Genomic DNA, 20,151 nt, shown 5'->3' with positions numbered 1-20,151 from the left:
TGTCTTCCGACAATCCATGTCTCTGCATGTGATGGTTCAAATGACAGTGACCTGTGAGAAGGCCTGTTAGACATCGTAGTTCATCCCTACTGTAGTCCAACAACTGTTTGGAATCAAGCTTCGAAGGGTGAATAAACGCCTTCGAATGAGCCAATCCTGGAAGATTATGCCAATTTCCAGAATGCTGTGACTTCCAATGTCAACCAACAGTCTGTTGCACTCTGCATTGAATTGATTTGTGCAATTGGCAATGTGCACAAGTCTGTATGCAGTTCATCTAGCCTCTCTTTCCAGAAAAATGTGGAGAGGAGGTAGATCTAGAAGGATCTCCATGGCCGCTAACGTTGTGGTACTGATGGCACCAGTGATAGCCAGACAAGCCTGTCTCTGTAAGCCAGAGAGCTTCGCTTGGGCCGTTTTCTGTAAAGCCTTCGGTCACCAGGCAATTGCACCATAATTGATCATTGGTCTGACAATCATCACATAAATCCAATGGATTTGTTTGGGTCCTAAACCCCAAGTTTTACCACAAATCCTTCGACATGTCCATAGAGACAGTCTGGCTTTGTGTAGAACTTTTTCCAAGTGAGCGTTCCAGGTGAGTCTTTTATCAAGGACAAAGCCAAGATATTTCAGCTCCGTTCCAAATGAAATGACCACACCATTGAGGGAAAGTGGCGTTAGATCCTCCAATTTCCTTATCTTGGTAAAGGGGATTAACACAGTTTTGCTGGGGTTGACAGAAATCTGCTCCCTCAGGCAACGTCCAACGCCCATTGGAGAATATTAGAAGCTACCCTTCCCGACGTGGACTTTGCCAGAATGACAAGGTCATCTGCATAAGCTTGCAGATCAATTCTTCTGTCTAGGGCATCAAGCAGACTATCCACCAGGAGCGACCACAGAAGGGGAGATAGTACCCCACCTTGAGGGCACCCCCTGGTGACCCTGAACCTGATAGCATCGCCTTGAAGAGTCGTAGTTGCAGTTCTGTTTACTAGCATGGCATAGATCCAGCCAGTTATGGTCGATTCTATACCCTTTCTAGCCAGAGACACTCCTATAGATTTAGATAGTGCATTGTCAAATGCTTCTTCAATATCAAGAAAAACAGCAACCGCAATCTCCTTGTTGTCAAGGGATTGGGAGATTTTCTCAACGAGGTTGTTTAATGCTGCTTTAATGCTGCCGGATTGATAAGCATACTGGTGGTTATTCAGGGGAATACATATAATGCTACCCTCTTGATAAGTCCGTCCAGTATCCTCTCAAGTCCTTTCAGCAGGAAAGATATAAGGCTGATTGGTCGTACCGATTTGGGGTGTGGGTCTCTCCGGCCCACTTTAGGTATATACCACCCTTGTTGCCAACCAACTGGGTGGTATATAGTTCCACGCCAGACTAGCTCTATACAATTTTGTGAGAATAGGTAAAATTATTTATAGTCTGTTTTGAAGAAGAGCTGGAAATATACCATCCTCTCCGGGAGATTTAAAGGGCTGAAAAGACTTGATGACTTGAACAATGTATTAAATGAAAGTTCAAAGAAGATGTGCAGATGTTGAACAACTTATTCAAACTGGTCAGCATTAACATTCACAAAGTATAGAAACCTTTAATAAAGAGAAGGAAACTGGCTGCAATTTAAATAAACGTTTAGTACAAGACTAAATTAATTAATGGTAAACAATTAAGTAATACAAATCTGTAAGTACTACTAGTACTCTTTATGAGGCTAGAACCATAAAAAAATGTAGGTGACTGTGATTTCAAATCAAAATGTTGTTTTCAAATGTAAACAACTTTTCTGAATAATTTTTTAATAATGACGAAAATGAGGGTAGTTTACTGATCTGATCAAAATTTCTATTTTTTGTTCTTCCCTGTACACCGTTCGAAAATATAGAATTGCACCAATTTTTATCAGGAATGAAATTTCCTGACAAATGGATAATAAAAAAGTTTTCCATATGGTGCAAACTTTTTGAAACTCACTGTAGGTAAACCCTTTTCAATTTGAATATATATACCTATTCAGGCAAACTAACAATTTCAATTGATTTTCCTTTCTCTGTAATAAATAATGAAGGAAAGTGAATACGTTCTTTCTCTTTGCTTAGTTTTTCTCTTCAGTTTGAATTAATGAAATTTTTATAGGACTATTTCATACAGACATACGAAAACGATATGATGATAATTGCAATTTTCATCACTATCATTGTTTGTTACCTTTTCGTATCCGGAAGTACATTAGTACATGTCCAAAGGATGAAGGAAAATGTCAGTTAAGATCAATTTTGCAGAAAGTGCCTCACTATAACAGTTTAGATACTTTCAATTCTTCACTAATGGATGGAAAATATAAAATATCATTGAAACCTATAAGGCAATTTATAGAAATCTGTAGTAAGCAAAAAAAAAAAACTTCGGTAGTTATTCAACGAAATTTCTTGAATAAAAATTGATAGAACTACTACCATGTTATGGAGGTTTTATTTCATTTCAGAAAATAATAGTGATGAAAGAGTTAAAAATTTTTGTAATGAGTTAGGAAAATTTTCTTATTATATGAGAATAATTTCTGCAGCACTCAGATATCATTCTGCAAATAAGTAGCCAGAGTTACACAAAATAACATTTTATAACGTGTTTAACAAGATCTTTTTCAATTTTGATGGAAACCATTTTCATTCTTCTGGATTACAAAGAATTAAAACTTTACTAAAACTTTGGAGAAAGTTGGTTTTCTTACATCCCAGATTTTTCAACAATTCGCAATTTCATTACTTGGCATTTGATATATTTGAGAGAATTTGTGAAATAATCGCAGATTTTCCAATTCATTTATTCAAATATTAACTGAAAGTAATTTTGGTGAAGAAAAACAGGAGTTTACTTGACATTTCTTACATTTATAATTAACATTGAAATGGAAAACTTTTTTTAGATGTAAACTTTAAGGATCACATCAATGAATTACTGCATAAACACCAATATAACTTTCTTGAAGAAAAGTAATGTATTAAGGTGTAACTTGTATTTGATTTATATTTTGTCAGATCTTCAGACGTGCAAATACCCAATAAAAGATCAGCAGAATTTAGTTCTATAATTGAAATGAAACAAGTTTTTGAGATTCTCCAGAATATACATTTGCTTATGTTGATGATTTAGAAAAGTAAACAGATAGACAACGGCAACAACCATTTCATAAAATAAAGTACAATTGGAAGTATTTCTCGAGGACCAGATTCATGCTCTCAAGTCGCGTTCTCACAAGTGAAGTTTAGTTCATCGATTTTCAACAAAAGTAGAACGATAAACCTTGTGAGAACCTTTGTTTCAATGAAGTTGATCAAGTTTTTAGTATATCAGGAAAAGTTTTGACCAATTCAAATTTTTTCGTTCAAGTGTTTGTGCAGATCAGGCAGTGCCGATCCTGTTTAACGCTTTCAAAATGAGTTACAAGTGTTTCGAAAGCGATATGCTCAATTTTTAGAACTGATTTTCTTTTGACCCTTTGGTTGGATTTTCTAGAAAAAAAATGATATTTTCGGTTTAACCACTTTTGACTTAAAAAATAAAAGACTGTCAAAACTGTGTAGAAAAAAAATGTGACCCAAAACTGATTCCAGTCGCGTTCAACTTTTGTTGATCAACTGAAATCGGTGAACTAAACTTGACTTGTGAGAACGCGGCTTTATCTACATCAATACATTGAAACATTTAATGCACATTAAACAATTATAAATACAAGAAAAAAGGTAGTATATATTACATGTTAGGTCGATATAAAATCGTGTGCTAATTCTCATAGTTCATCTACCAAATGGGAATTACTCTCTGTTTTTCATCTCTTTGTTTTAACCTTTTTCTACAAATGGGATTATTAATTATTTAGGTCGAATGAATGGTAAAACTTTGAAAGTCTATTCTCTAAAAGATAAGAAACGAATAATAAATGAAAACGAAAAAAAAGAACAAATAGTATGACGTCACTTGAGAAAAATAAATGTACTAAGTACCCAAATCACAAGCAACTAGGTTAGGTAGAAGTCATAAATATATTTCTCTAGCTCTAGATTATCGAAAGTACTTAAATTCAGAGAGCAACTGGTTGATGTGTTGGATCGAAAGCTCAAAAAGCGAAACTCATTTTATAAAAAAGCACAGAGATGACATATAAATATTCACATCAAAAACGGTTTTTTAAAGGTTCGAGTAATTACATGTGAGGAATCCCTACTTTCCTATTCCTACAAATATTATATATGCGAATGTAAGTTTGTTTGTTACAGTTTCACGCGAAAACTACTCAACCGATCACCATGAAATTTTGTACACGTTCTTGGAGGTATCACAAGTAACATAGGATACTTTTTATTTAAAAAAAATATTTTTTATGTAAAAAAAATTGTTTCAGCTGTTTGGAATTTTTCTATATTTATTGTTATTTTCTTCTGTCATTTTTATTGTTAGGTTAGGTTATTTTTGTTATAGTGAAATATATTTTAACATTTGTTGCTGCAATTCAATAAAGCATATTTTAAATTTTCGAAACTTCATCGTATGTAATAATTTTTAAAAATTGATAATCCCAGCCAAGCATCAAAATATAGTTCTCATATTGATTCATTTCTATTGTACTGACACTTGCTAGTATAGAATATTTCATGAATGTGACATAAATTAGGGGAAAAGTCTCTTTGATACAAGTAGTCGCACCTAGTTTGTACTCGTATGATATGTTTCATAATAGATTCAAGGTTATCATACATACGAAGTCTGTTCCAAAAATAAGGTGAATTTTCATTTTTCTTCAAAAATATTTTTCCATTCATCAATTTTCTATTTTGTGCCCTTCAAAGTAGTACCCCTCAGCTTGCCAGCGTTTTTTCTAATACTTGAAACAGTTCTGATACTGGGAATAGGTCTGGGAATGAGTCGCAGGGGGACAAATCTGGTGAATAAGGTGGCTGAGGTATGATTACGGTGTTAATTTTGGCCAAAAAATTACGAACTAGCAAGCAATGATAAGTGAGCAGGTGCATTATCGTGATGAAAAAGCCGTGAATTGTTTTTTCACAATACCGGACATTTTCTTCATCTTGCTTCTCACAAGCGGCGCATAACTTCAAGATAATACTCCTTATTGACCGTACGACCATATGACAAGAACTCCCGATGCACTACACCACGGTAATCGAAGAAAACAGTGAGCAAAACTTTGACATTTGATCGACGATGGCGTGCTTTTTTGGTCTTGGCTCTCCTGGGCTCATCCATTGGGACGACTTGACTTTGGTTTCAATGCCATAATCACTTACCCATGTTTCGTCACCAGTTATGACCCTTTCAAGCAAATCTAAATCGCCGTTGACGTCATTCAACAATCCCTGAGCGATGCTCATACGACGTTTTTTTTTTTTGGTAAAAATTCGGCAACTTCTCTAATAGTGATTCGACGATTCTCCATAACAATTTTCTTCACTTCCTCAACATTTTCATTGGTTGTTGATATGGGAGGGGGTCCAGGGCAATCGTCGTCATTCACATCTTCTCGGCCCTCTGAGAAAATCTTGTACTGTTGAAGTACGAACTGCCTCATAAAATACTATTCCCGAGTAGAGAGGACTGGATCCTTCGGGAAAAGGAAATATTAAGAGCAGATAGTTGTTGGTTCACAGATGGATCAAAAACACCTTCTGGTTCTGGTGCAGGTGTTTTTAGTCACAGACCCGGGACAGAGATATCTACCTGCCTAGGAACTTATGCGACTGTATTTCAAGCGGGAATGTATGCTATTGAATTGTGTGCGGAGAGATTGGTTAAATCCAACCTCATACACAAGTCAATAAAAATATTATCGGACAATCAAGCGGCGTTGGAAGCTCTTGGCACCTACCGAGCAACGTCTAAATTGGTAGCAAATTGCCAAAGACGACTCTCCTCGATAGGAAGACTTAACAGATTGTCTCTGGTCTGGATTCCTGGCCATACTGCCCTGGAAGGCAATGAGGCTGCAAAGGAGGGTGCTGCAAGCAGCTTCATTGGATCAGAACCTGTCATTGGCATCGCTTTGGGCTTTGCCAAACAAACACTGAAACCTGGATGGCAACAAGATTTATGGACTTCTGGCAGAATCTTCCAGCATTGGCTCACTCCAAGGCGTTTATTAACCCTTCGAAGCTTGATGCCGAACAGTCGCTGGACTACAGTAGAGATGAACTACGATGTCTAACAGGGCTTCTTAAAGTCACTGTCATTTGAATCATCTATTCAGAGACTCGAACTGTCGGAAGACAGTGTGTGTCGCCTCTGTTTGGAAAATAATGATTTAGCAGAGCATATACTTTGTGCCTGCCCCGCCGGGGGCCAAATCAGGTTTCTAGAGTTCGGCAGAGCCGTACTCATACCATCTGACCTGAAAGACCACTCACCATACAAACTAACCAGCTTCGTTAAGAACCTGGGTTTATTTGGTCGAGTGTGTGTGTTGTGTGTGTGAGCCACCGCGGGTTGCGGTGGAGGGTCGAGTAGACCCACTCACTTTAGACCTAACCTAAACTAACCACTTTTGAACGTTTTTATGTCTCAAAGTACCATCACCGTATCCCACGGTCAACATTTCAGGTGAAGTGTTTTTGACTACTTAATTTAATTTTTCACACAAAATTTTATGCAAATCATTTCATCAATTTTTTTCGATAGCAAATAATCGCCGAACACGTGAAACACTTTTATGCCTCTCACCAACAAACTCGACATGCTGAACATCTGAAACTGTGAATATATCTTCGAGACGAGTGTACCAACATAAAAAAAATTAAAAAACGCTAATTGAATGTACGCAGCCTACAAAATTTGACCATTCACCTTATTTTTTGAACAGAACTCGGACATATTTGTTTTAACCCAGTTACCAAAAATTAAATTTAAAATAGTAAACATTACATGTACAGGGTGTAACTAAATAAGTGTAAAACATTTAGGGAGGTGATTCCTAATCGAAAAAAGATAGGATGTAATTTTATTGGAGCATCCCTTGTTAAGATACAGCCCCTTAAAGGGGGTACATAAAATTTGTATAACAATTTTTTTCACAAGCACTGAAAAAGTTACAATATTGAAATTAACCTGACGTTTTGTACAACCAAAAAAACACATAGCCAGTAATTTATTTGGTTTACCCACCCCATGGTTGTGAGGGGTGGATAACGCAACCCCTAAAATTTATTTCCAATGTAACTCTTTGTCTTATTATTTGTTTACCATTTAAAAATTTATTTCCGATAGCCTGTTTCATTCTAAACAAAAAATGTCTCTTGGGTTTTTTGCCCAAAATTAACCAATTCGTAGCAAAAAATTATTTTAGGAACAACTACAGAGATACATCGTCATAAATGCGAAAATGCGAAACTAATCTATCTAGTAGGTCGCTATTAGCGATAGTGACAATTAAATTGGTATGACGCTGTCAGTTTGTGAATTTTCGAAATTGAATTAATACTAATTGTGTGTTGTTGTTCTATTCTTCGTTTGTTACTTTAATAATTCACTTGTTAATAAAATGGCATACACAAATGAGGAAATGGCTGATATGCATTACGTTTACGGTCTGTCGCAGGGACATGGGTTAGAAGTTTCTAGAAGATATGCTGAATGAAATGTATCCTCAACGGCAGCATCCTTCACATAGAATATTTGCTCGACTTCATCAACGATTATGAGAATATGGTTCATTCGACAACAGAACGCAGGATTGTGGTCGCCATCGAGAAGTACGAACACCACAGCTTGAGGAAGCAGTACTTAATTTGATTGAAGAACAACCTACTACCAGTACTAAAAAGATTGCTTTCCAGCTAAATGTTGATCATATGGCGGTATTTCGAATTTTAAAGGAACAATTCTTATACCCTTACCATCTGCAACGAGTACAGGCACTGTTACCGAGAGACTTTCCGAACCGTCTTGAATTTTGCAATTGGATGCTGGAAATGATTAGAAGAAATTGTGACGATAGAATTCTCAGACGAATGTAGTTTTTCTCGGGACAAGATTATTAATTTTCATAATTACCATATATGGGCTGATGAAAACCCTCACGCTATTGTCGAATCTAATCATCAAGAACAGTTTTCTTTTAACGTGTGGCTCGGAGTTATTGGGGATGATTTAATTGGGCCTCATTTTCTACCTCCTCGATTGAATGGTGAGGCATACGTTCAATTTTTAAGAGAAATGCATCCAGTACTGCTGGAGGAAGTTCCTTTGGGCGTCAGAAGGGATATGTTTTTTATGCATGATGGGGCTCCCGCCCATTTTAGTCAAGTAGCACGTCAGCATTTAACTGAAACATATGCAAATCAGTGGATAGGTCGAGGAGGACCATAGAACTGGCCCGCTCGATCCCCGGATCTCAATCCTCTCGATTTCTCTATTTGGGGCCATTTACAGCATTTAGTTTATCGTACTCCTTAAATGTTTTACACTTATTCAGTTACACCTTGTATTATGAATCATTATTCCATATCATTAAGATCATTATTGAAATACTAGCTGACCCAGCAAACGTCGTTTCGCCATGTAATTTATTTCTCTAGGGTATTTAAATTTGATGCCAAATAATAAAATATGATCCGTTTATCTTGTATCATAACCATGCAGATTATGATTCATGAATATGATACAAGAAATAAGGATAATATTTACGTTGAATTTCGCTTGAATAAAACACAAACAGGTGTGAAGTTGGTTATGAGTAATTCATGGGTATGCATTCCTTTATCCGAATTTAAATATTCATCACACTAAATGTGGAAAGTTATAATTTCCCACGCTATTGCCGCAGTTTAGTGACAGAAAGATACCTTTCGCAAAAGTTATAATCAAGATTCATTTCTACAAGTATCATTGAGATACATGTTTCAGTTTTGTTTATTTATTATTCGAATTCTCAGAAACTAATAAATTATTAAAAAAATTTTATGCGTGCAAGATTGAATCCAAAATACAGTGCATTTCTTTAATGTCCCCTCCCCCTTTTATTTTTTGAACAGGTCAACTCAAAAAATTGAAATTTGGGATAATGAAATTAATGCATGAATACTTTATTTTGAAGTGAAATTGACATATGAAACTTTCAAGATGGCGACTGGGCGCCTTCTAGGAAAAAAAAATTTAATGAAACGGAGGGTCTTGTGACACATCATTTTGAAGCTCCTGACGAATACTTTACAACCCTAGAATATGTAGTCAGTATCTTCACTTACTACAAAATGGCGGAACATTTAATAATTTCCTGAAGACGAACACATTAATATCAATATTTTTAGAAATATTCCTTTTTATCTGCCATATGACAAATCCAACAACCCAATGAGGTTTGTTGTGTTATTTTTTTTATAAAAACGACAAAAAATGTCAGTACAACAATGAAAATCATTGTTCAGTTAGAATATTCTCATTTAGTTTTCGGTTTTACTAGTAGAAAGGTACTACGTTAATAATCTCTTAAATAGTCAATTCTCGTCCATCGGAAGAAAAAATTGAAGCGATTTTTATTACGGTGCGACGCGTAACTTTCACAATACCGAAAGGATTTTCAATGAACGTTTTCCGAATCGTCCTATCTGTAGAAAATATTTGAGGGAACTTGTATCCAAATTCACAACTACCGGTAGTGTACATAACAAAAAGCCCTCAGGTCATCCGTCCATTCCGGAAGAACAGCAAGTGGGAATAATTGGTTAAATGGTAGTAAATCCTGAAAAGTCTACTTATTCCGTTGCGAACGTTTGTGAGGTGTCTCCTTCTACTGTGTGGATACTTTTGAAGAGGAATAGGTATCATCCATACAAAATAAAATGGTACACCAATTAACTGAAGATGACCCTGATCGGAAAACAGAATTCTGTGAAATCATGACGGAAACCATTGCAAGGCTTCCTACCTATCTCCACAGTATTTGTTTTAGTGACGAATATACTTTTTTTTTAAATGGCAATATTCACAGACAAAACTGCCGTTATTGGAGTGACACCAACCCTCACGTTTTCCGGGAAACACATACCCAATATCCAGAAAAAATTAACGTTTGGGCAGGAATATTGGGAAACCATATTGTAGGACCTCTATTTATTGATCAAAATTTCACAGGGGAACTGTATTTGAATATGATGGAAACTACTGTTGACCTTCTCATCACTGAAATCGTCGAAGCGAATCCTAATTAATTCGATTTGGATATTGTATTCCAACAAGATGAAGCACCACCAGATTACTCAAGACAAGTAAGAAACTATTTGGATATTACTTTTACCGGTTGTTGGATTGGCCGTCGAGGTCCTACAGAATGACCAGCCAGCTCGCCAGATTTGACACCTTTGGCCTTTTTTATGGGGCTATTTGAAGCAAAAGGTGTACGAAACTGAACCTGCTTCAATATTGGATATTCGGCAGAGAATAATTAATATTTGTAGAGATATTGACGTTACTGTGTTCGAAAATGTTCGGCGTGAAATATCGGATAGGCTGTTCATATGTCAAGAAGTTCAAGGCAATCATTTCGAGCATCTTCTGAACTGACCTCAAGCTTATTACCTAATATTATGTAGACAAATGTATTCAGGCAATTATTTAAAGTTCTGCCATTTTGTAGTAGGTGAAGACAAGATATGCTTCATATTCTAGGGTTGTGAAGCATTTGTCAGGAGCTTCAAAATGATGTGTCACAAGACCCCCCCTCCTTTCATTTAATTTTTTTTCCAAATGGCGTCCAGTCGCCATCTTGAAAGTTTCATCTGTCAATTTCACTTCAAAATGAAGTATTCATGCATCAATTTCATTATCCCAAATTTCAATTTTTGAAGTTGACCCGTTCAAAAAATAAAAGGGGGGGCATTAAAGAAAAGCACTGTATGTTTATATTTGGAAAACGAACTTTCCGTATACTTGAAAAAAAAGTTCCCTTTCCAAAATACTAGTTTACACTGAAAAAAAAAATTAAGAAACCAGAACGCCCTTTGTGGCTGTAAATCCTTCTTAAAATTCTACAATTGTACATCTCGTTTTACTCCGATAATCAATGTGGTGAAAGATTTGATTCATTATGCACATAACAATAATTTTTGTTAGTTATAGTCACATCTTTGGAATAACATACCTGCAGCCTTGTGTAATTGGGATCAGCGGCGTGCGCTGCCAGAAAGGGGTCATAATAGACACTTCCATCGACCGGCAGCGTATTTAATACGGGCGTGTAGCCATGCAGAGTGCCTGTCAAAGGGGGCCTCGCGAAAGCCGCTGCCGCAGCAGCTGCAGCTGCAGCCGTCGGATAAGCTGCCCTTGCCCTGCCTCGCTGAATAGCTGCTACCCCTGCTCGTAGTGTGGCGTCCGACCATTGAATTACTGGAACTGAGATTGAAATAAATTCATTGAATTGAACTAATCGATAAATTTCATAGATTTCAGTCAATGTAACCTAACCTAACCTAACATTTTAATGAGTAATTCTGCGATTAAATGCACTATACTATATTCAAGTCCGGGGCAAACACCATCAAAGCAGAAACACGCTTCAATTAAGTGAACATAAATTGGACATAATTCCAATAAGCCAATGATAAGGTTTATTAACGTGTCTGGATCTTATAGAGGGGGAAAAATGTTGGAATTTTGTTCGTCTGGACCCCACAAAACGATTTCCCTTTCCAGATATTGAGATAGCAGAAATTTGAGCACGATTAAACGACGTTAACCTGTGCCGCTCGAAGTTTGAAAAAAACATTTTTTACAAAAAGCTGGCATGTGGAGCCATAACTTTAGAACGGTAAATAATAAAAACACGCTTAATATCTCCTCAAGAGAAAGCTAATGTTGTTCTTCAAAATTTATATTCTGTACATAATTGTTGTTAATTTAAGTTAAACCGAGTTACAACAACAGCCTTTAGCCCCAAAAACGTGACCTGGAACCACTAAGAGCATATTTCGTATATTTTGTTATTAAATGGTAAATTTTGCCTTTTTCTGATATATTTTTGAGTTTAAAGTAAAATTATATTAAAAAAAAAACAAATAATACTGATAATTGCAATGACATTTTTTATTTTGAAACATAAAAATCAGGTATATAATATATACAAAACAAACACAGAAAAGATACAGACGTAGTACCTTCATGAGTTGATAATTTTGAGCTTTTGTTGAAGTAGTTGTTGAAACGTCAGAATATAACGCTCGACATTTGCTCACAACTTGTAGGAAATATTTCTTTTGGTCTTTATCTTTTGTCAGAAGGTTATTAAAGTCGGTTATTAATTCAACACCACACTCAGCCATATCATTAACTATTTTTAAGGTTTTGACAATTTTCAATTCTTTTTGGAAGTCATTATTTTGAGGCCAGGTGTTTGGATGTTGCTTTAGAGAATCTGGTTTTATATTAAATCGGTCAAATAATGTAAACATTTCTTTGGTAAGTAAATTTACCAATCCTCCATCAACTACCTCTTTTAATTATTGTTTCCTAATTTTTGGATTTACAACCCTAGATGGTTCATCTGTGCTACTGAGCAAATTATTAGTCATTAACAACCTTTCATCGTCTGTAATGGTGGGATCAAAAAATGATAATCCCACCAATTCTGCATTCAAATACCACAAATGGTTCAAAAATTTGTCAGGGCTATTTCTGCAATGTCGTTGTCACATTCTTTACCTCATCCAGACATTTTTAAGAGATTCCTTACTGTGTGGCCCAAGATACACAAAGGAAAATACGACACAGGTGTCAGTGACAATCTGATACAAAAGCAGGTAACTCCAAAAGTAATCTCAAATGTTACTGTTGAATTCGAAACCAAATTAACTGAGAGACACCCCAGAGATGACTACAAGGAGCAATTGCAGTTGGTTCCCGTATTTGTTGGATCACAATGTTGTGGGTTTTAGAACTCCAGGAACCATTCATCACGCTAGTTGGATGGCAAAGGCTATTTACTGAATTGAAATGTTCATTTTTTCGTCGTTAATTTAAGATGTCTAAAGAAGAAGAAAGTTCTGTGCAGGCCATTTCTGTTTTCCCAGTTAAAATTTATTGTAAAGCTTGGTTCAATGCTCCAAAAGCTTATCTTGTACCAGAACAAGATTTAGGCGAATTGAAGGGGTTACATTTTTAGGAATGATTAATTTTTGGGAAAGAAAGTTTTTGGCTTTCTATTACTCCAACCTAAAAAAAAGGATGAGGGAATCTTCCAAAGAAAGGAAGGAAGTAATCAATTTGAAAATAAGTAACTCTATACATGGATGTGTATTTTTTTTTGTATAAAGTTGGAGTAGTAGAAAGCCAACAACTTTCTTTCCCAAAGATTTAGGTATTTTGCATAGTCTGTTAGACTATAAAGAATGTGATAACGACATTGCAGAAATATCCCTGACAAAATTTTCGAATAGTTTGTGGTATTTGAATGCAGAGTTGGTGGGATTATCTTTTTTTGATCCCACCATTACAGACTGTGAATTGCTCAGTAGCACAGATGAACCATCAGAGCACGCTTGGGTTGTGAATCCAAAAGTTAGGAAAGAAAAATTGAAAGAGGTAGTTGATGGAGGATTGGTAAATTTACTTATCAAAGAAACGTTTACATTATTTGACCGATTTAATATAAAACCAGATTTCCTAAAACAACATCCAAACATCTGGCCTCAAAATAATTGTCAAAACCTTAAAAATAGTATATAATATGGCTGAGCGTGGTGTTCAATTAATGTCCTGCAAGTTGTAAGCAAATGCCGAGTATTACATCCTGACGTTTCAAAAACTACTTCAACAAAATCTCAAGAATAGATTAGATAACTATGTGAAATTATCAGTTCATGTAGGTACTACGTCTGTATCTTTTCTGTGTCTGTTTTGAATGTATTATATACCTGATTTTTATATTTTAAAATAAAAAATGTCATTAGACTCATCAGTATTACTAATTTTTTTATTATATTTCTACTTTAAACTCAAAAATATACAAAAAAAGTAAAATTTACCACTTTATAACAAAATATACGAAGTATGCTGCCAATGGAACTAGGTCACGTTTTTGGGGCTAAAGGCTGTTGTAACTCGGTTTGACTTAACATTATGTTATGGCCAAAAATTTGGATTTTTTCAAACTTTGTGCGACGAGCGGCACGGGTTAACGTCGTTTAATCGAGTTCAACTTTCGGCTATTAAGGGGCTGTATCTTAACAAGGGATGCTCCAATGAAGTTTCTTTATATGTAAGAATCTATCTTTTTTTTGATGAGGAATCACCTCCTTAAATGTTTTACACTTATTCAGTTACACCCTGTATTATGAATCATTATTCCATATCATTAAAATCATTATTGAAATCCTAGCTGACCCAGCAAACGTCGTTTTGCCATGTAATTTATTTCTCTAGGTATTTAAATTTGATGCCAAATAATAAAATATGATCCGTTTATCTTGTATGACAACCATGCAGATTATGATTCATGAATATGATACAAGAAATAAGGATAATATTTACGTTAAATTTCGCTTGAATAAAACACAAACAGGTGTGAAGTTGGTTATTAGTAATTGAAGGGTTTGTATTCCTTTATCCGAATTTAATTCTTTATCACTCCCACGCTATTGCCGCAGTTCAGTGACGGAAAGATACCTTCCACAAAAGTTATAATCAAGATCTATTTCTACAAGTATCATTGAGATACATTTTTCAAAATAAAAATAGTTTTTCGCTTTCTGAAAATTGTGTTACACTTTTATTTATTTATTATTTGAATTCTCAGAAACTAATAAATTATTTAAAAATCAGGTGCGTGCAAGATTGAATCGAATATACAGTGCATTTCTTTAATATCCCCCCCCCCTTTTATTTTTTGAACGGGTCAACTCAATGGAATGGGGGATCGTTTTGTGGGGTCCAGACAAACAAAATTCCGACATCGATTTTTTGCGGTCACTCTAGTGATCACAGGCACGACTCAATCACACCCAATGATAAACTGCAGATTTGGATGACAAATCGACACGCTCTCAACGTATTCGGCTGTGTTCACTTTGAGCTCGCCTTGGGAACGAATCTAGTATAGAACAGTTTAATCTATTGAAATGAACATGAATTGGTGCTCGTGGTGCAATATTGGTGCAATATTTTTGACAGGTATTTATGATTTTACGAACTCAAAATTTTTGAAGTATTTCACATACAATTTGATATTTGGATTTTAAAACCAAGTTTTTTCAAGTTCATATTATCGTTTCCTTTTTTTAAATATAATCTCAACAGATATTCCTTGTACACTGAGCTCAATAGATGAAAATGTCGTTAATTCCAAAGCTTTGCTTATAAGCAAACGCTCTCGTGTAAAATTCAAGAGAAAATCCATTAGCCTACGGACTTTGGATTTCATAAAATTATTGTGTGCTTAGTAAAATTTCGAAAATTATGGATTTGCATCGGTAATTTTGGAAACTTATACAAAAGGTGATGAATAATGAATGTTATTTGCTGAAACGAGCTTTCGAAAGAACAAAGGTGGAAGTTGGATATTTAAAAAAAATCAAAATAGCTCTTCAATAATATTTAGTGTCAGAGAGATATCATTTCATTATTACAGCTATTTTAGATTATTTTCACCACAAAATTGATAAAATCAATTCATTATTAAAAAATTCCCAAAATGTTGACCACTATCGAAACACGGCCTATGATGTCTCAAAAAATATCTTTCATTCTTCCAAAAGCACTTGAGACGAGTTTTCCTTAAATTCAATTTGGACTTCTCATACATATCTTCTTTGGAGTTCCTTTCCCGGTTAAAAAAGTGACTATTTTATGATTGCAAAAATAATACAACTGTAATAGTGGTACGACACCTCGCTGACACTAAATTTTATTGTAACGAAACACAGCTTCTAAGGCTTCACTCAATTTGTTCAATATCAGATGAATATTACTGGAGTTTCATCCCAATACTAAGCTGTTACTTTAACACCTCGGCATGTGTTTCCAAACAGTGCATCACAAGTATAATATTATATACTTTATTATCTATCAGAAAGTTATCCATATTTCAAAATTCTGAGTGATGATCTGTCAAATGCTTGAAGGTTTTAAAAAAACCGACGCTAAACAGGCGATCGCTATATAAACGTAGGTAACAGTTTACTTGTGTAAATTTTAACTGTAATGTTAAATGATTGAATTTTATTTCAATCCTCTTTTGAAACTACTACCAAGATATCATAGAATTATTTATCAATATCCAAATATTGATTGAAATATTAAAAAAACCCAAATCTAAATGTAATGAATTTTCTCAGAAATCAACATTCAATGATAAACGTTTTTTCATTCATTTTGTGATAAAGGTTCTTCATGTGTAAGTGACAACTGCCATTAGTCACTACAAATACCTTCAAATAAATATATAAAAATTTATGTATATCATACTGTGAAGAGGAGACAAAGTCTTTATATAAAAAATACTATCATCATATCAATGAGCTTAGGGTTGAAGTACCTAACTGAAATTGCAGTTCAAGAAAAATTACTACTTAAAGTGAATTTTTCATTTTCCTGCACCCAGTCAAAATAATTAATATTCACAAAAGAAAGAAGCAGATAAAGATGAAAAATTATGTTACTACCCCATACACTTATATAAGCATCTACTAACCTGTGGGAAGAGTTGGTGGTTTTTTGGTTTGTACCCTTGCAGTTGCATTATTTACCTACATTAAAAAAAGTAAATTAAAAAAAATGATTCTCCTGTTATCTACTGAAAACACTAGTTTTTTTCTAATATTGAAAAATAATGATTTCAATAGATAACTGGAGATATTGTTTTTGCCCCTAACTTGTACATTGCTACTGGGAGGCATTTCTAATATTAAACCAAATTCATATCTGAATGAGCTGTGAATAAAATGAAAAAAATTTGAACGTCTGCCAAATGGCATTATTAAATTTGGATCTCCATCGCAGTCAAAAATATCTATTGAACATAAAATAAAAAGAGAAAAAACATGAAACAATGAAACAGGAATGATTTTCTATGATTTGTATCTAAATAAAAAGACTGTACAAAAATAATTTGATTCATAAAAGAACAAATAAATATGAATTTGGTTCACAAATCATTGAACTTTTATCTAGATGCCTAAATTTTGTAACATTTTCTAATATTGATAGTTTATATCTCTTACAATTTATCAGTGTTATAATATTCGACATACTTTATAAATATTTATATTAATAGCAAATATTTGAACACTTGCCAAAATCATGATATATGATAAATTTATAATCTGCCTATTGTGTGAAATCTGGATGAAGATCTTCAAAGGGTCTGTTGATAAATTGATTTTATTATCATTTCATTATAAGGAAATCTTCATTCAGAACATTTGTGGATTAAAAAATGTTACTAACATCGAAAGAAACAGAAATATTTTGTATTCAGATTGTGGAATTCAATCGTCTTGAAAATATTTCTCATCTTTCACAATAAGGAAATAGAAAATGTCTCAACAATTAATCAATAGATATTTATAAAATATAGAGTTACTTCACAACTAAAGAACATTGTTTGAGAGCTATGAATACATTCCAGTAACACTCACATAAAGCATGGTATCCTCACAATATAATATTGGCAAATTACTTCAAATAGTCAATAATTATTTTACTTTTCATAGAGATTATTGCCATGACATTTTCTATTTTCACTATTATTCGTAGCCGTTTCACATATTATATAAAAATAAGTTCATCTTCTGTTCAAATATTCTTCATAAAAAAGTAAAAGTTGTTTCGTGAGTGAAAAGTTATTCAGAGTTAAAAATATGACTCAAAGATTTTGCTTTTAAAGATGAGGTCAAATTCATTTCTTATCACTCAAGATGATTGATTGTTGTTGATATACTGTTCATAAAACAAAATAAACAATATGGAGATTTCAACAAGTTTTCTGAGTCCAATAAATGAACAGTTGAAATCGAGTCAGGCCAAATATCACCACTAACTGTTATTATTAAATAATCTTGTTTAGTATGTGTTTCAAATGACAGATCAGACTGTAGAAAAGAGTAAGTATTATTGGAGCCTTTGGTAAAATGAAACCCAGTTCTACATTCGATTATATGGTATATCAAACGAACATTTTGTAGGTGGGAAACTATTTATCCAATTGTTGAATTGTTTTTATCTTTATTGGAGACATAATTTACAGAACTAATCCACACATATGACGAGTCACAACATATAGAGATAGTTTAAAGGTACAGTTATAGATTGAGAATGAACCATTTGACCCTATCTGGTAATTTTGTCTTGGATAGATGGAAGAGTTATGCCTAGTTCAATACTTATGTATTTTCACATGCATGGAAAGACTGTTTTTTGATCTTATTAATATAACAGGCATTTTCCATTATGTACAGACAGGCAAAGGGTAGACTATTTAGCTCTACAAATATCGGTTTACAAGAAAGGATCAGTTAACTTAATAGCTCTAACTCCTTTTTTTGTATTATAAATTTCTTCTCTGCAGAGGGAGAATTTCTCCACAATAAAATACTATACAGTACAAACTGGTATTCGCCAAAATGAAACTTCCTCAGAAACTATGACATCTAATTTGATATATTTACACTTAACCGCCATGGCAGCGTTCCGCTTCAAAGCAGCAATTATATAGTATATAGCTATTCTCGTGGTAGAATTACATATTAAAGAAGAAATGTATTTTATTAATTATACTGATTACTAAAAAAAATGTGAAACGACTACAAAGACAGATTCAAAATTGAATATTTCCACCGTAGACTATGTATTCCAATTGAATATATTGTTGATATTTTGATAAATATTTGTTATTTATTGCCCTTTGCCTCTACAACAATATATAAACTATTTAATTGAAAAAATGGAATGACAATAGGCAACAGAAAAAATTGCGATTACAAAGAAAAGCCAAATTATTAACTGTTCAAAATAATCTAATTTATGAAAATATAGTGACACAATTTATCAAGAGTGTATTCGATAATGATTTATTATTCATTTAAAAAAATACTCGGCATATGGTAGGAAAGTAAAATAAAGAAGGTGGAAATAATCAATGGAAATTGAGTTGTATTCTTTCATATGGTGCTATTTTGGCTAGCAAACAAAAAGAACACAACACGGACAATTCATCTTTATAGGTAAAATTGAATGAGCCTGAGCTTTGTCTCATTCAACTTTCCTATGACAATGAAACTTAGCCTAAGATTACTTAAGGGGCCACTTAACCTAACTTTTAGTCAGTGGCGTGGGGCGGCGCCAATGTCCCTCGGTCGGTTGTCGGGGACGATGACACCGCCTCCCTGGCCTTACCCACTTACCTCCTCGGCTGGCCGAGTAGCGGGGAGCGGGAGGGGGTTTCGGAACTATCGTGTCATCATTGCAAGCCAAATTTTAGGATTTTGGCCCCGATACGGTCTAGAGATAACGTACACACATTGGAAAAATTACCGGGCATTTAACATATTTTTCGTGGATATTTGCTGACTGAAAGTTTGACTAATTTCTCAATTACAAAATTATTCTGATGGTTTATACAAATCCTTTTTTTAATTCATAATAAAGTTCTTGAGAATGAGGGTATTACTAAGTGTAGTTCTTAGCTTTTGAAAAATGTATTTGATGTTAATGTAAGTTTGAGAAATAATTATTTGTAAACCATCAGAGTAGGAAATGATTGAAAGTTCAAAATGAGTACTTGTCGAATTGAGTCAAGAATTGCCAACTTAATTAATTTCTGATTGGAGTGTGATAATCTTTCAGTTCAGTCTCTAGGGGTGTATTCTCAAAAACAACCTAATAAAAATGCATCAAAAGCTAAACAATTTAAGGAATGAGGTTCAGTATAAGTCAAACATACATCTACCATGCCAATAGCGTTGTTTAGTGCTCAATGTCACATGAAAATGCTGTCAACATTGAGAAAATTAAAACTACTGAAGTGAACAGAAGCGATGGTCCATAATCCAAAAATACTGTTAATAGTTTCCTAAATATGCTGAAACTAACATTTATTGGATGATCAAAGAACAAGTAACGTACTCATTAGAAGCT

At 34.2% G+C, this 20,151-nt stretch overlaps 1 protein-coding gene across 3 annotated transcripts in view; it reads right to left on the bottom strand.

Moving 5' to 3' along the window:
* The window catches only part of Rbfox1 (RNA-binding Fox protein 1), a 159,855-nt gene that overhangs the window by 8,029 nt on the left and 131,675 nt on the right, over positions 1 to 20,151 (bottom strand). For all 3 annotated transcript variants that reach the window (XM_023156378.2, XM_023156379.2, XM_074183560.1), the window contains 2 exons: positions 16,709 to 16,763; positions 11,168 to 11,418 (listed from right to left, as the gene is read on the bottom strand). In XM_023156378.2, the coding sequence (XP_023012146.1) occupies positions 11,168 to 11,418; positions 16,709 to 16,763 (306 nt within the window). The remainder of the gene's footprint in view (positions 1 to 11,167; positions 11,419 to 16,708; positions 16,764 to 20,151) is intronic.

Source organism: Leptinotarsa decemlineata, unplaced genomic scaffold (assembly GCF_025532065.1).
Source record: "Leptinotarsa decemlineata unplaced genomic scaffold, Ldec_3_MD MMD2_tig00026340_RagTag_RagTag, whole genome shotgun sequence".
Taxonomy (NCBI): domain Eukaryota; kingdom Metazoa; phylum Arthropoda; class Insecta; order Coleoptera; family Chrysomelidae; genus Leptinotarsa; species Leptinotarsa decemlineata.
The sequence above is the reverse complement of the archived record's forward strand: the minus strand, read 5'-3'. Positions and strand labels throughout refer to the sequence as shown.